Source organism: Hemicordylus capensis, chromosome 2, assembly GCF_027244095.1.
Source record: "Hemicordylus capensis ecotype Gifberg chromosome 2, rHemCap1.1.pri, whole genome shotgun sequence".
Lineage (NCBI taxonomy): Eukaryota > Metazoa > Chordata > Lepidosauria > Squamata > Cordylidae > Hemicordylus > Hemicordylus capensis.
In genome coordinates, this window is record NC_069658.1 from 142,807,346 (window position 1) to 142,825,043 (window position 17,698).

At 44.0% G+C, this 17,698-nt stretch overlaps 1 protein-coding gene across 2 annotated transcripts in view; it reads right to left on the reverse strand.

The window, feature by feature from the left end:
* PIGG (phosphatidylinositol glycan anchor biosynthesis class G) overlaps nt 1–12,339 on the reverse strand; it is a 97,028-nt gene extending 84,689 nt beyond the window's left edge. The window contains exons 1-3 of one of the 2 annotated variants that reach the window (XM_053299549.1): nt 12,041–12,339; nt 9,785–9,990; nt 1,420–1,629 (exon numbers count right to left, since the gene is read on the reverse strand). In XM_053299549.1, coding sequence (XP_053155524.1) covers nt 1,420–1,629; nt 9,785–9,990; nt 12,041–12,194 — 570 coding nt within the window. In that variant the 5' untranslated portion in view covers nt 12,195–12,339. The remainder of the gene's footprint in view (nt 1–1,419; nt 1,630–9,784; nt 9,991–12,040) is intronic. The other variant, XM_053299548.1, reaches the window with a different exon arrangement.
* Nucleotides 12,340–17,698: the final 5,359 nt, after the last annotated feature.

The following is a 17,698-nucleotide window of genomic DNA, read 5'->3' on the forward strand; positions in this document are numbered from 1 at the left end:
TTGGTTGGTTGATTGGTTATTTCTCTATTTAAACCACCTTGGAACCTTTTGTTGAAAAGCAGTATATAAATATTTGTTGTTATTGTTAATTCAGAGCACTATCACCTGCAGTCCAGAGCACATGCTTTGCACACAGAAGGTTCTACATTTGATCCCCAACATCACTAGTTAAAGGGATCTTGGATTGAAGCCATTCTGTATGAAAGGGAGAGGAAAGAACAAGAGTCCCCTCTCTATCGCCTCAGCTGACACCAACTACAATGCAACGCCTCCCCTCCCTACAACTGTCTTCTGCAGTAACCTTTCCTCAGTGAGGAAGAGTCGGTACCCGAACTCACTGACTTTCCTCTTCCTTTTCTTTGCCCTGGCCATAAGCCACCTTGAGGGCTTTGACCTGAATGCAGTATATAAAGATATAGTATATAAACAAGAAAAGGGCTGGGAAAGACCTTTGCCTAAGACCTTCAAGAACCACAGCTAATAAGCACACATGGACCAATGGTACTTGCGATACGCAAGCAAGCAAGCAAGCACCAAAGCCTCAGGGCACTTCCCTAGGCTGAAGCAAGGTTTGCAGGCCTGCGGTTTTGCAAAAGCCTGCATATGGAACATTTAGAGCCTCACCATGGTGGGGACAAAGGCTGTCAATTATCCCACTGCCTCCAAATGCCACAGAAATAGCACAACATCCAAGTACATAGATAGCTGCCTTACACCGAGTCTGACCACTCGTCCATTTCGCTCAGTGTTGTCCACTCCAACTAGTAGCAGCTCTTCAGGGTTTCAGGCTGGAGTCCTTCCTCGCCTTGGAAGATGCCAGGGTTTCAACTTGAGACCTTACGCATACAGAAGAGACGTTCTACCTCTGAGATAAAGCTCCATCCTCAGTTGAGACATGAAAGGGGGGAAAGCTAATTCCCCGTTTAGGAACACACTGACTATTTAAAGAACGGTCACATGCTTAAAATGGTTTTAAAATACAGCTGATCAATCCAGTTTTGAGTACAGGTTGAGTATCCCTAATCCGGACATCCGAAATCCAGAATCCTCCAAAATCTGGAAACCACCATGGCATGCACCCACAGCACCAACTCATTGAGGCTGAGCACCTCGCTGCCACCGCAATGTAAATCAAGGATGGGAAGGGAAAGGAGCGGAGTGGGATGAGGAATACAGTAAATAAAATACAGTGTACAGTAACCTTTTGTGTTTAGACTTGGATCCCATGCCCAAGATATCTCATTATGCAAATATTCCATCATCCGGAAAAATCCGAAACACTTCTGGTCCCAAGCAGTTTGGATAAGGGATACTCAACCTATAATATCCAACACAGTGATTTAAAACATGGACAATCAATTTTTGTGTCAGTAATTATTTACCCACTGATCCAACTAAGCTCCCTAAACCATGCCTTACCTCAGTGTAGTCCGAAACAAAAAAAGAGGTCGTTCCATCATATTCCACAAAATGCTTTGGGAACAGTCTAACCCAAGTGTCATCCCCATAAAAGATGATCCTTTTCCCAGCTGTTTTGGCCTGCCAGATCAAGTTGTCTTCCAACAAGGTTGGAGAATTGAGGTTCATGATAACATCAATGAAGCCTGGGATGCTGCCAGTTGTCAGTGCCTGAAAAGAGGTGCCCCGAAAGGCAGAAGGGAGAAAGCGTTAGATAAAGCAGGCTCCTCTGCACATCAGACCCTAGAACAACAGTATGAATTTGTACTTAATGAGCCATTTCAATAACATAATGAAAAACAGATTAAGGAGAATACACACTTCACTGTCAAGCCTGTGCTGGTCACGAAACATTCCATATCCTGACATAGTAAAACAGAGTTAGGATTAGGACACTTGTCAGTTGGCCAAATACCACCGTTAGACCAACTATTATTTCACCGTGGTCAAATTTTGCTAAATATTCCATGAAATCAAGAAAACTGAATATAAATGGCAGTCAACCTTTGACAGCATCAATGTGCCATCCAATAGCCATGGCAGAAACAAATGGCCCTTGCCAGTATTTCACTAGGCCAAATCCCTCATTTACAAATAGGTAACCCCCACTTTACAATTCTTTCCAGACTGCTTCTTCCCCTCTCCTTATTAAGCGACATACCAATGTCAACAGGTGTGCTGATAAAGGTGATCCAATTGACACAGTATACCTGGACTTACAAAACTATGATGTGGCCACATTTAGAGTACTGCATACGGTACTGGTCACCATATCTTAAGAACTGGAAAAAGTACAGAAGAGGGCAACCAAGATGATCAGGGGCCTAGAGCACCTTCCTTATGAGACAATGATATAACACCAGGGGCTATTTAGTTTAGAAAAAGGACGACTGAGGGGTGTCACGATAGAGCTCTATAAAATCATGCATGGTATAGAGAAAGCTGATAGAGAGAAATTTCTCTCCCACACACAGAGGACTAGATTCAGAGATCATCCCCTGAAACTAACTGCCAAGAAATTTAGGACAGGCAAAAGGACACAATGAATAATCGGCCTATGGAATTCTCTGCCACAAGATGTGGTGACAATCAGCAGCATGGGTGGCTTTAAGAGGGGTCTAGATCAATTCATGGATGACAGGTCTATCAATGGCTACTAGTCATAGTTATAGGCCTCCATAGTTATAGGCCTCCAGCCTCAGAGGCAAGATGCCTCTAAATACCAGTTGCAGGAAGTAGAAGTAGGAGAGGGGGCATGCCTGCAGCTCTTGCCTGTGGGCTTCCCAGAGGCATCTGGTGGGCTACTGTGTGAAACAGGATGCTGGACTAGACAGGCCTTGGACCTGATCGAAGGATAAGAATCAGCAGAGCTGTTCTTATCCAAGGCCCCTTTTGAGCCTACACTTGGGGTGGCAAAACTGCTGCTGTGTGTGCTTCTCTTGCACCACTCCACTAACATGAAAGAACTGGCCACAAGGGAGGAAGCCACACTATGGCTCTTGCTCATGCTAGCAGTCTTCGTCCTGGAAACCAAAGTAATGTTAACATGAGAAGGAGCTATGGAGTGGGCTCCCTCCCACATGGCCCAGATCTTATCAGAGCAATGCAGAAAGATTACACACTGCAGCTGCTCCCACACCCAAAAAGTAACTTCAAAAAGGCCTCCCAACCTCCCATTTGCCATATGCAGCAAGTGCAGACATCTCGCAACACTGCAGGAAGAAAGAGACAGGCTTCAGGATGAAGCAACCACCACCAAACCCCTTTCACTTGCTGTGCAGAAGAGGGGCCTCCGTGTCATCTGACATGGTGTTCTGGAAAGGACTAAATTCTGGAATGGTCTAGAAGACAAAGAGCTTTGTTTACTAACATAAGTCCCTGTTTTATTAGTGCACTTTTCAAGGGGAAGGCGGCTTACGAGATCGTTGCAGCCCTGCCTGTCCCCAATAACTTGGGTTAACAGTCCAATATAAACCAAATTAACATGGCGGGGGGGATCTAGAGGGACCGGCAGTTGTTTTAAATTTCATTCCACCATCTTCTTTCAAGATGGTGATCACTCAAATTAAAAGCACTACCCCTTCAGAACTCGCATGTTCACAGGGGGAGACTTCTCAAATCAAAGCGCATGGGAAGGGGGCCTAGGGGATGTCAGGGGTCCTCTCATTACAGTCTCCCACCTTGAAAAGAGATGGTGATCATACACAGTATAAGCATCTCCTGATTAATAATGCATTGGAAAAAAGTGGTCAAATATCTTATTGCCAAGAGTGGTAATTCAAATGGATCTCATTCTAACCCCTTAGTGCAACCTTGATGTTGGAAGAAGTGCAAAGTAGGCTCCATTATTTCTACTTATTTATTGTTTTTATTTATTTATTGTTAAATTTATACCCCGCCTTCCATTAAGAAAATCTCAAGGCAGCTAAAAATTAAAGTTGCTTGTTACTGCTTTAATAAATTAAAATACCTGACTACTCTTTGGTATTGGAACAGAAAATGCTAATCCTAAACAGAGTTAAAGGCCACTGTTCTCAGAAAGTGCAAAAGCAAATTGTGTATCTTTTAAGCTTTGAAAGAAGAAAACAAAGAAACTAATGCAGAGCAGTTTCCTACCTCACCTAAGGGCCAAGTTATCTAAGGCAGGTGGTGTGCAGTGTCTCCAGAATGAGTACAGACTTTTTGGATCTAGTCCAGCATCATGTTTCATACAGTGGTACACCAGATGCCTCTGAGAAGCCCACAGGCATGCCCTCTCAGAATTAAATGTAGCACCACTGAATTCAAGCTGTATTCAGCCATTTCATTTCCCTTTACATGGAAGGAAGCCACCTGATGCACTGCCTTCTAACCTTAAAATTCTATTTCCCGTTCCCAGGGAGCAGCAGCAAATGTTTTAGATGCCAAGCCAACAATCTGGAAATAATCCAGTTCTATAGTAAAAGAATATTTGTTACAGAACTGACATTACAAGCATAATACTACTTCAAACATGTGCATGCACACAATCTAAATGTTAATTGTCCACACTGTAGATGTTGCACATCATCATTTATAGGAACCCATTAGCTAAAATTAAAGAAATCAATACTTAAGACAAATTGTGATGATTACCAATGTCTGCAACAGGGGGCAAAAATCCACCCTCACAAACATCTATTTTGGGAAGCAGAGTGCAACATTTTATTTTGAGCATTTCACAGTAGCTTCTAAGAGAATACAGATAAAATTGCAGCAGCTCATTAAATCCTAATAAGACACTTCTCAATGTTGGAGTATTTAATTAGAAGCTCGCTTAATGCTAGAACTAAAGATTTAATATTCAGCATTAATGGCCTGATGCACAAAACAGCAGTCTTCTATGTTCCATTCTAAAAAAAACCCTGTAGTATACCAATAGCAGGATCAAGTTTGTATATAATTTTTTGCTCATTGCTAGGTTTTTCATGGCCACCATAACAAACACTCTGAATCTGATCATCAGTCATGAAGCTGCAACTAGTGATAAAAAACCTTAATCTATCTTGCATATCAGCATATTCCATCAGGTAAGACCTGTATTCTATGCATTAGTCCATAACAATCTTCCAACACCCTACATACACAAACTGCTTGTATGCATGTGAATATAGCTAGAATGAAATCAAGTAAATTAAGTCAAGTCAAGCAAAGATGACCCATTTAAGTATACCTCACAGGGTTGTTGTGAGGATAAAAATAACCAGAGAAAGAGCAGGATATAAATGTAAATAAATAATATATAAATGCACACTTTTGTGCATTTATTGCTGCATTCATTCATTGTATGGGATTTTTAGAATACACTTTGAAAGATGTTTAGTGATTCACTAAATGTTCTGTTTTACATAGCTAACCATCATGGGCACTTTAGACAAGGATAGAAATGTTTAAAGAAATATACACATTAATTGGCATCATGAGAAGTGCCCTCTTCCCCATATCCAAAGATGGGTACAACTGACTGCCGACTCCAACTTTTCACCCCACACTCAACTTTGGCTTGCTCTTTGCTGGAATGCTATGAGGTAAACTTGGTGAAAATATATCCCATTCTGAGAGTCAACTAGTCCTCTTACCAGAGATTCTTAGAATATATAGTTGCCCAATTTCAGGTCATTGAGCCATTTAGTTTGAAGGAGAGGTGTCAAGGTCTCCAGACTTTATTTTATTTAGTTAAAATTTCACAGAATAAAAAGGAAAAACAACCTCATAAGAAAAACAAATCGTTTAAAATTTGATTTTTTAAAATTTTATTTAATTTTTTTCTCAGTTAAAAGCCATGCAGATATTTACAGAAGAACTGGAGATCTTTAGGCCAGTAGCCACTTACAAATGTTCCCCATTACTCCTCAACAAGATTATCCTTCATGCACGGAAACTGTTCAATACATGCCATACAATTCTAAGCATGTTTAGTCAGAAATGAGTTCAGTGGGACTTACTCCCTTATAAATGACCTTAGGCTTTAAACGTAGCCACCACAAGCATTTCTTATAGCAGGAAGGCAGGATAAATATGTTTGTCTAGATTAAAATATAAATATGTTTTGCCTAGAATAAAATATTAATTAAATGTTGAAATCTGTTTCCATTATGAAAACAGTCATTGTTTATTAGCATTGGCAAGTTTACCGAACCACCATTCTATCCATATGTAGTTCCAGTTCCAGGTAAAAACACCATCATCTTTCCTGTAATATACTAGCATCATCACCTAGGCATGTTATTACCAACAGCTGTTTAAGGGGATTGTTTTTGACTTGCCTAGCGAGCAAGAGGTTGCTAGTTCGACTCCCCACTGGTATGTTTCCCAGAATATGCGAAGACAACTATACTGGGCAGCAGTGATATAGGAAGGTGCTGAAAAGCATCATCTCATACTGTGTGGGAGATGGCAATGGTAAACCCCTCCTGTATTCTACCAAAGACAACCACAGGGCTCTGTGGGCGCCAGGAGTCGACAGCGACTCGAGGGCACAACTTTATTTTACTTTTAAGTTGTTACAAAGCTGCCTTACACTGAGTCAGAGCACTGGTCCACCTAGCTAATTATCGTCTACACTGACTGGCAGCAGTTCTCCAGAGTTTGAGACAAGCATCTTTCACAGATGCCAGGGATTGAACTGGAGACCTTCAGTATGCAAAGCAGATCCTCTGCCACTGGGCTATACCCTCCCATTGATCAGTATCTATTCCTAAAAAAGGATCAGCACATAAATGAAATGTTTAACCAACTATAAGTAAGAGCTGGAAAGCTCACATTATGAGACACTGAGCACAGAATTCAGTTTCCTGGGAACCTCAGCCCTTTTTCTTTTTCTAAATGCTTCATGCTTCTGAAAATCTGCTTGTAAGCATGCAGGCAATGCCTGTAGTAATCTCAAAGCTACTGAATAAGATTTCCAGGGCTTAAAGGGCTGGGCTTCAATCCTCTGTATCATTTTTCTTGCCTCTCCTCATCATGACCAGAATCAGGAATTTATTTTTAAAAATTTAAAAGTGTTCTTCCTTTGCATAATGTATAAACATCTCCAAATTCAGCTTTTCCTGACACACAAGTTGAATTACCCTGGGGCAGAAAATACATATATACACACGTGGACAAATGTGTTGGTACCCCTCCACGAAAAAAGAACCCACAATTGTCTCTGAAATAACTTGAAACTGACAAAAGTAATTGGCACCCATCATTGTTTATTCTGCACTGAACAAAAATCAGACTTTGCTTTAGAGTTTTGATGCAACAGAATATTTCAAACAATAACACACATGAAAATGGCATGGACAAAAATGATGGGACCCGTAACCTCATATTTTGTTGCACAACCTTTAGAAGCAATCACTGCAAACAAGCAATTCCTGTAGCTCTCAATGAGGCTTCTGCACCTTCAGGAGGTAGTTTGGCCCACTCTTCCTGAGCAATCTGCTCCAGCTGTGTCAGGTTTGAAGGGTGCTTTTTCCAGACTGTGTGTTTCAGTTCTTTCCATAGATGTTCGATTGGATTCAAATCAGGGCTCATAGAAGGCCACTTCAGAATAGTCCAATGTTTTGTTCTTAGCCATTCTTGGGTGCTTCTAGCTGTGTGTTTTGGGTCATTATCCTGTTCGAGGATCCATGACCTGCAACTGAGATAGAGCTTTCTGACACTGGGCAGTATGTTTCACTCCAGAATGTCTTGATAGTCTTGAGATTTCATTGTTCCCTGCACAGACTCAAGGCACCCTGTGCGAGACTCAGAAAAGCAGCCCCAAAACATAACCGAGCCTCCTCCACGTTTCACAGTAGGTGTGGTGTTCTTTTCTCTGAAAGCTTCATTTTTTCATCTGTGGACAGAGCTGATGCGACTTGCCAAAAAGCTCCAGTTTTGTCTAATCTGTCCAAAGGACATTCTCCCAGAATCACTGTGGCTTGTCAATATGCATTTTAGCAAATTCCAGTCTGGCTTTTTAATGTTTTTCTTTCAACAGTGGAGTCCTCCAAGGTCTTCTTCCATTTAGACCACTGTCACTCAAAAAGCAATGGATGGTGAGATCAGACACTGATGGACCTTGACCTTGGAGTTCAGCTTGTATCTCTTTGGAAGTTGTCCCTGACTTTTTGTCTACCATTCTCACTATCCTTCTGCCCATTCTGGGGTTGATTTTCCTCTTGTGGCTGTGTCCAGGGAGGCTGGCTACAGTCCCATGGACCTTTAACTTCTTATAATATTTGCAGCTGTTGTCACAGGAACATCAAAATGCTTGGAGATGGTCTTATGGCCTTTGCCTTTAACATGTCTATAATTTTCTTTCTGATCTCCTCAGATGACTCTCACCTTTGCTTTCTCTGGTCCATGTTCATTATAGGTCACATGATGATACCAAACAGCAGAGTGACTGCTTTTCTCCATTTAAATAGGATGAATGACTGATTGTATGATTGGCGATATGTGTGATATTCATTAAAGGAAACAGCTAATTTGAAAAATCACTCTAATCCAATTATTTCTGATCTTTTCTAGGGGCACCCACAAATGTGTCCAGGACACTTTAGAATATCTTTGTAGAATAAGCAGTACTTTATCTCTTTTCACACTTGCTTTGCTTTACTCGATGACATATCAAAGGCATGCAGGTATACATGGGACAACTAATTTTCATTTAATCGCTTTTCAGGAGGCATAAAACACTTTTCCAATGAGCTGTAAGGGTACCAACAAATTTGTCCACGTGTGTATATTTATATTTATCTATTTATTATTTATTTCTCCCTCCTTAGGCATACCCGTCGCTAATCCCATGCATGGCAGCACACTCGAGAGTCCGCAAGTCAGCTGCCGGCAGGGGAAGAGGAAAGCCACAGCGCCGCACAGCCAGGCGGGCAGATAGAAGGCAGCAGCAGAGGAAAGGTGAAGAAAACGATGGCGGCAGTGGGCAGGCGGGGGGGGGAGAGAGAAAACGATGGTGGCAGCGGGTGGGCAAGGGGAGGGAGAAAACAGTGGGTGGGCAAAGGTGATAGTGGCCGGTGTGGGGGGTTGAAAATGGCGGCGGGTGGGAGGAGAACTAGAGGCGCAGATGCTCAGTGCCTGGCCCAGCTAGTTTTTATTAAAACAAAAAGAGGGTACACACAAACCTGACTATGAACACTCAACTTTATTGCGGTCACAACAGATTTTTAGCTGCCTGCCCTACAGTCCAGTCTTCAACTATTAAAGCCTATAGTCAGGAGCCAGAGGAAGGGTACAAATGGCAGCCATACCCATATCAAGTGTTGCTCACTGACAATGCAACCCCTAACTGAGCAAGAAACACCTTTTAAAATGGCGATTCTCTTATTTAGCAGGGGGAGAACTGCCCACCTATATCCAACCCCAGTACAGTACCTTTCCAGTACAGCACCCAGTACAGACACCAGCAGTGGCAGTTACTGGTGTCTACCTGATGTTCTTTATCAGTTGAGAGCCCTTTCAGGACAGGGGAAAACCTTATTTATTTTTCTCTGTAAACTGCTCTGGGAACTTTTGTTGAAAGGCAGTATATAAATATTCATAGTAGTAGGTTGTCCTCCTAACATTTTGCACCACAAACACAAGCTTCTGTTCCGTTCAAAAGCAGCTGTTCTCAGTTGGTATCGCTGCACAGAAAACAGCTTGCAAAGCTACTTCCTGCACGCACGCGTACACACACACACTCCTCCCTTCTTGGCCTACAACTATGCTTCCTAGCCAGAAACCATTTTTGTAATATTACTCTCATTCTGAAGTCAGTAACATGACTGGTGAAGGAAACAAGCAAGCAGTTGTAGCACTTCCAAATGTCAGAACTTACTTTAATTCGAGGCATGGTGACAGTAGGTGGCTTTGCTTCCGCTATGAAACTATGAGATGTTCCTCCTTCCACCAGCTGCGTTGTATAGGGCATGAACTGTTTACCTTTTGAACCAAACACAAAGTCATCCCTCAGGGCGTCTATTAACACTATGACAGCTTTCTTGAAGAGAGGAGATGGAACCTTGGTCCAGTTGGAAGAAAATCCTAAAAAAAAAAAAAAGATAAGGGAATGAGGCACCTTCTTAAACCAACCACCAATTTTTGACCTAAATACAAACCTCAGGTTTTCGACTACTTATTCCAAACCCCTTTGAAGACAAAGATCCACCAATATAGTACAGTCATCGCAGTCACAAGGTTAATTCTGGCAATCGGAACTGGGCTGCTAAGTCCAAGAAAAAGCCACCATATTCAGCTATTATTGTTACATTGTTGCTTATTTCTCTATCGAACAACTAAGCCAGACTAGCCGGACGAGATTTTTTAGCTTTCGTTGTTTTTTTCCTTAAAAGCTACTTACTGGCATGGGAAATGCAGACAATGTTCTGCATGTCCCTGCAGACCCCCAGAAATAGCAGGTGGCTCCCTAGTGCAATGGCAGTTTGCAGGCCCCAAAACAGGTCTTTATGGGCAAGGGACATTAGCAAGTTTACATATCAGAAACACAAGGAAGCAGGTTATCTGTCTAGATATTTATTAGTTAGAGCCAGTTCATACAACTGCTAACCAGAAATGTTCTATACATGGTGGAATAGCAGACCACCACACACCAAGTGACATGTAATGGGAGCCATCATATGTACATATGCCTGATCCTTGTAATCCCCGACACTCATAAAAAGAGGAGATTGCAGAAATTGAGCATACATGAATACAAAGCATATTACAAAGGACATGTGGTGGGGTGTGTGTGTGTGCAGTTTCATACCTCACATTAACAACATTTCCAGATAGCAACTGTGTGAACTGGCCCTAAAGAACTGTTGGGTAGTAACACTACAGATAAGTTACACTTTTCATCACTTGATAGCAGAACCTACAGGAGACCGATTCAAAAGCGGGGGAGGGTGCAGTCCCCCCCTCCTCACGCTCTCATAGAAGCCAGTCCGGTGGGGTGGCAGTGTACCTCCCTGCCGCCCAATCCCTCCTCAGTCCAGAAGTGACTGGAAGCATCATGCGAGTATGCTGTGCACACATGCACGGGGTACTTCTGGTCACTTCCGGACTGAGGAGCGAATGGTCTGGCAGGGAGGTACACTGCCACCCTGCTGGACGGGTTTTTAAGAGAGCGCTGGCTGCAGTTCATGCCGGGCAGGCAAAAAGGTCTGACCACTGCCCTATGTGAACTGAGCATGTGGCCCAGAAACTTCCACCATGCTCTGGGTCCTCTTGTAGGTCACTCGATCTGGAGAGAGATGCCTGAATGCAGGAAGTTTGAGAACTAGTGTGCAGGATCAAGCTTATGATGAAAAACTTACATTTGTATGGAGTCCGCACTCTTTATAATTACCTTTTAAGAGATTTTCTCTACTGAACTGCCCAGTATACACAACCACAGCAAGTACATATCCTACATACCCCACGTACACCAATATATTCTGCAAGAATTTCAACAATTGCAGCGGTACAGGATTACTACTGCAACTGCAGAAAATCTCAAGAGATTTAGTGCTCTTCAACCAATTGCAGCTACTCATGAGCTTGGACATAATCTCTTGTAGACAGTTTAGTAGCAAAGACAATTATGTGAACCAAGTTTTGCTACCTAACCCTCAATCTTGTCAGCTATGAGGGCATTTGCCTCAATGATGAAAAAACTGTACTCTGCACAGCCTTGGAAACACTCTGCTCTCAGTCAGTTCTAGGGCAAGGAGGCTCAAACCAACACAAAGAGAAAATAATTCTTACAGCCAAATCCTTGTACTTGGAAGTAAGGCTCAACTTCATTATGTCCAACCTTCCCACAATGAAATTGTATCCAAGGCAGCTAACTCACTGAATTCAGCAGCAATTACTTTAGATTAAAAGGACATAGAATAAAACCTGCTAGTTAATGATACAGAGAATATAAGATTTAATTACTGAACACTGTGCATATTTTACCCTATACTCGCCACATTCATAGAAAGGAAGTCCTACCAGAGTAGTTTGAGACAAATCCGGATTAGCATACTTGAACAAGACTGAAAAGAAAGCAAACCACCACCACTCCCAAAGCTACACCAGGAAGAGGAGCGAAGGAGGATCCATTTACCTGCCGGAGGCGGCTCAGGAGGAAGAGCAGCCAGTGCCCCGTTCCGAGGCAACGACCTCACCGGGACCGGGAAGAAGCCCCTGAGGAAGAGTCCGACGCCCAGCGCCTGCACCAGCAGGCAAGAAAAGGCGAAGACTCCTGAGCGCAGCCGCATCCTCCGATTCCAGCGCCGACAGGTAACTCCAAAAGGAAGGCAGGCACAGGGCGCACCTGCGCGCAACCAGCCGGTTACCTTCAGCGGGTCAAAGCAGACGAGGATGTAAAGCCAGCCAATTAATGGACGCCCAGGCACACAGCTTGCACAGCGATTGGCTGACGGCTGACCAACCCTCGGAAACGGGCCTGCGGAACGTGCCTCCTAAAAGCAGCATCGAGACAAGAACCAATCGGAGGAGGGCGAGTGTTGCGTAGGGAAAAGAGAAGAACTACATTTCCCAGAAAGACTCTGTCTCAGCAACAAGCCCGATTGGAATTGCAACATTGCGGTTACTGTAGGTTGCAACCGTTCCAGTGCCTTTCCCCACGACCATGCCTGTGGGAAGATGTCATTAGTGGGCACCCTTACATGGATCTCACCCCCTCCACATCCTTGTAAATTAAGCCGTCGCCCAATAGGGCACAAAGCTCTGCACTAGATAGGAGGGTGGGGGAGTAGAAAGGCAACGCGCGACTACTACAACCAAGTACTGTACACACAAATGGATACAAGATGTTCGCACGTTGCCTACTTTCTACTCCCACTGTCCTAGCGAGAGCAGGGCTTTGCAAGAGGGAGCTTCTCGCGACGCAACCTCCCCGCCTTCGCTCTTCTCCTCCTGGCGCATCCTGCAAAGGAACGGGACTGGAGGCCCTGATCTGACTCTTGCAAGCTTTGCACGAAGCGCCAGACTAGGAGGAGGGTTTGCAAGGCGTCTTTCCAGATGCTCCTTGGCTTGGGACAGAGGAAGTTTGCAAGGGTCGGATCACCTAGTGCTGCTCAAACATTCCCACCTTCTAGGACGGGGGAGGAGCAGAATGGCGACGTGGTGACTGGCTCGTGTGTGTGTGCTGCTGCCTCTAGAGGAGAGGTGTGGAGAGGGCGAGGGTGGCTTAAAGAGCAAACGTGGCCAGTCCACTGTCTGTGGCAGCAGCCCCATCAACAGCCCTTCGCAATGCCTGGACCAATAAGAACCAAATTGGGTACAGTTGTAGGGACACCTCAGCGGCATAGTTTGTGAAGATGTCATCCACCCCAATTCAAGATGGTGGAGCATGAAAGTGGGCTAACTTGTGGTTAGGGTTAGCTTTGCAAGGAAGTTTGAGGTTGCTGCAGCAGGTGAGGAAGGAAGCTTTCAATTCAGGACATTATCAGTGGAGGGTGAACAAAGGATTTTTGCACAAAAAGTAAATTGTTGTTAGCATAAAGCAGGCTCCAGAAGCAATATAAACAATGCAGTACATATGCAGTTGCCTTATACTGAGTCAGATCCATCTAGCTCAGTATTCACTGTGCTGTCTCAAAGAGGTTCTCCAAGGTTTCAGGCAGGAATCTTCCAGCCCAACTTGGAGATGCCAGGGAATGAACCCAGGACGTTCTGCAATCAAGCAGATGCTCCACCACTGAGCTACAGCCCTATCCTCCTAAGTTACACTACATGTTCCAAAGATCACCCCACAGCAAGATCCCAACAGAGCACATAGCCAGTGACAACATTCAGCAAGACGAAGGGCATGTCAAGACTCTGCCAGTAAGGAGACTGACTCAGAGGTCAGTTCAATACCACATGCGCAAGGCAGAGGGAGCCCAGGTTTCTCCAGGGCGCTTTCCAGATTACACGCTGTTCAGCAGCAAAATGCTTCAGCTTGGCAGTCAACAGACTTGCAGCGTTGTAGGTCTAAAACACAAGGATAAAACCCCAAAAGCAGCATCGGAAATTAAGGATGTGCATGGAATCGGGCAGGGGAGGTTCAAAGGCAGGGGGTGTTCTGCTTTAAGGGCAGGAGAGGGTGGACTCACCCCTCCCTCTGCTCTCCCCCTGCTGGCTCTCCGTGTTTTAAAAGTCCACTGGGGTGGCAGCGTAGCTCCCTGCCAGCACGTAGCCCACTTTACCAGAAGTAGGTAGAAGTCTCTGATGTGCCTGCCTGCGTGGGTGCACGCCCCCACATGTCCGGCATATGCAGGCACGTTGGATACTTCTGCCTACTTCCGGTATAGGGGGCAACAGGGTGGCAGGGAGCTACGCTGCTGCCCCGGTGGAGTTTTAAAGCACATAGCGCCGGTGGGGGGGGAGTGGAGGGAGGGATAAGTGCACCCTCACTTGCCCTTAATGTGGGGGGGGGAGGGCGTCTTCTAACCAGTGGAACTGCCTGCCGTTCCATGCGCATCCCTATCGGAAATGTGAACTGCACCTTGCTGACAGCACAGAGACTGCAATGTCAAAACAGGCTGTACGGAAGCACACTTAACAGACACGTAGTGACAGCGTTGTAGTGTGCAATCTGGAAAGCAACCAGCATCAACTTCTGCTCTTGGGCATCACAGAACACCATCCTCTAGCAGGCTCTGAGGGAGCACACACACGAACAAGTACGTACACTAGAGAGAGAAGTGGTTCCATGGGGGTACTCTCAATTCACGTGCCACGCTCCTCACCAGTTAAGGTAGCCCACTGACAGCCTATGAGCCAAGGAGGTCCCTGAACACTCCTCAGTGGGTCATGATGGAGTATAACTAAAGAATATCAAGCCTAAACTGTCATAAATAAGAGGGTGATGTGTCAAAGTTATTTACTTCATCATTAGATAGTTTTTCTCCCAGTGTTGACATGACTCATACTAGAAGAAAACCAAGGTTTGCTTTTTTTTTTTTTTTTTTTGGTTAGCCTTCTTCAGTGCTACACACTAGTAACATCTTAAGTTCAAAAATATATCCTTAACTAAGGTTTTTTTAAAAAGTTATCCAACTATGAAATCACTCCAGAGGATATTAACATACTAGACATCAGTTAGCCATTTGGTGTACCCAGGACTGAAGGGGGATCCAAGCTGTCCTCAGTAACAAACTGTGTATTCCATAATCAAAACAGGGAGGAACAGAACTACAACCATAATAAACTTCAGTGATTTTTATTCATTATCGAACTCTATCAATCATCTTTTTACCAACTATATCCAAGACGATGTACAACCAAATTACAAAAGCAGTATTTTCAAAATAAGCACACCATCAAAACAATTAAAAACTGACCCACACCCCACCACCCCACAAAAACAACACAGCAACAAAAAGCCAGCAGACCAAAACACAAATCTCACTCTAGGCCTCAGACCAGCAAAACAAGGTAGATTCAACAACACACCTAAACACAGAGATTGAAGGGGCCAAGTGGGCTCTCGCGGGAGGGAGTGACCCCAAATCTAATGCAGCATATCACTATTCTTCCATAGCAGCCAGTATGAAGACCAAAACATTTAATTTCTTAGCATATTTGCCTGTCTATCCATCAGTGTGCAATTAAGCAAGCTATTACACTGTACAAAAACCTAGAGAGTCTCTTTGCTCTGCCAAACAAAGCAATGTGCCTAGAACACTGTGTTAGCAATGCAATGCGCGCATACACACACTACATATTCCCGTCCTGGAAAAACCTTGAACTTGGCAATCTTTACAAGACAATGTAAAGACCATATTAAGGAAGGTATGTAACAGAACACCACACCCCCAAGCAGGCCTGCAGTGCAGATCTGTTGTACTTGATAATGCTGACTTGGCATGTTACACACAAATGAGAGCAGAGAGCACGGAGACCCTGTTGAGTGTAGCAACAGAAAAATGCAGAACCCAGAAAGAGTCTTGCCTACCGTAGGGCTGTCATAATTGCATCACCAGTCCAGTGCTGATAAGGGGATATTTTGGCCACACTCTGACCTAACATACAACTTTGCAACTTCCTCTTGCCAAATGTGTCTTTCAGCCAGTTAACCTACAACCCCGCATCCATTTGTCTGCCAGAAGAGCATTATTAGGCTCTGACAGATGAGATCTCGATGTCTTTGGCAGGAAAGCACTTGCCCTTGCCCCTCAACTCCTGCCTGTAGGTTTCCAGCGGCATCTGGTGGGCCACTGTGTGAAACGGGATATAGGACTAGATGGGCCTTGGGCCTGATCCAGCAGGGCTGTTCTTATGTTCTTATGACAGCATAGCATTAAAACTAACTCAGCAGCCCCAACATTCCCTGATGGCATGTCCCGTGGAACATTTTGCATGCTGGGAGAAGGTAGGCATCTTAACCATATTTTTCACAATATCAAGCCAAGAAGACCTCCAGGATTGATTTCAATTGTCACCTGAACATTAACACCAACTCCTGGAGATTCCAGGTCAATCCTGGAAAGTTGGCAACCCAATGCCCTCAGAGATCTAGCTTCTGGAAATTTGGGGAAGGGGTTGAATCCTGAACATCTCTACTAATAGTCTACGTATATTAACACATTCTTCTTAATAACATCCCCCAAATCTCCTCAAAATGCAAGAAGAGAGACAAGTGATTTACCAGACACAAACAGCAAAAATTAGGGGCAGCTGGAAAATTAGGGGCAGCTGGAACATCTGTTTTCTGCTGGCATGTTAGGCTAGGGCAAAATGAGTAGCAGCAAATCCATCAAGATGGCCACGAAAGGAAGAGAGAAAATTCCTAATTATTATATGTGGGAAGGTAGTGTTATTGTCTGCCTGGAGCCAGATAAAGGCATTGCCTTACTCCCATGCTTTTAACAGATGGCATTTATTGCTTCTGGTTTTATCTCGATGCTTTAAAGCTGGTTTGGGTGGTGTTATTGCTATGCTATGGTGCTATCATGGCTTGTTTAGGTTATATTTGATTTATTTTAAATGGTTTTATTAGTAGTCTTTGAAAGATGCCCTGGAAACCCTCAACTGAAAGGCAGCCTAACAATTAAACATGAAAATACCTTTTGGAGCTATTGTAAAGAATTGTTCAGGTTGCACTCAAGAAGGGCTTTGAATACTCTAAAGCACTATGTAAGTGCTAACTATTGTTAGTAAAGTAAAGTTAAAGTAAAGTTAAAGTAAAGTACAGAGTGCCGGCAAGTCAATTTTGACTCCTGGCGCCCATAGAGTGCTGTGGTGGTCTTTGGAAGAATACAGGAGGGGTTTACCATTGCCTCCTCCCACACAGTATGAGATGATGCCTTTCAACATCTTCCTATATTGCTGCTGCCAGATATAGGCATTTCCCATAGTCTGGGAAACATACTGGCAAGGATTCAAACCAGCAACCTGCTGGTTGTTAGTCAAGCATTTCCCCGCTGTGCCACTTAAGGTGGCAACTATTGTTATTACTATTCCTAAATGGCAGAGGATGAGGAAATTGCCACAAGGATGCTCAATACTCATTAGCCCTCTTCAGATGTTATCCTAAGCGTGACCTCATCTCTGCTTTTCCCCTTGCAAGCATCGCTCACACTTATAATTTATAACATCTGAAGAGAGCAAACAAGCTCTCTAGCCCAGTCCTCAGGCATACTGAGCAAAACATCTTCATGCCACTTGTAAAGGTAAAGTGTGCCATCAAGTCGGTGTTGACTCCTGGCACCCACAGAGCCCTGTGGTTGTCTTTGGTAGAATGCAGGAGGGGTTTACCATTGCCTCTCCCCCA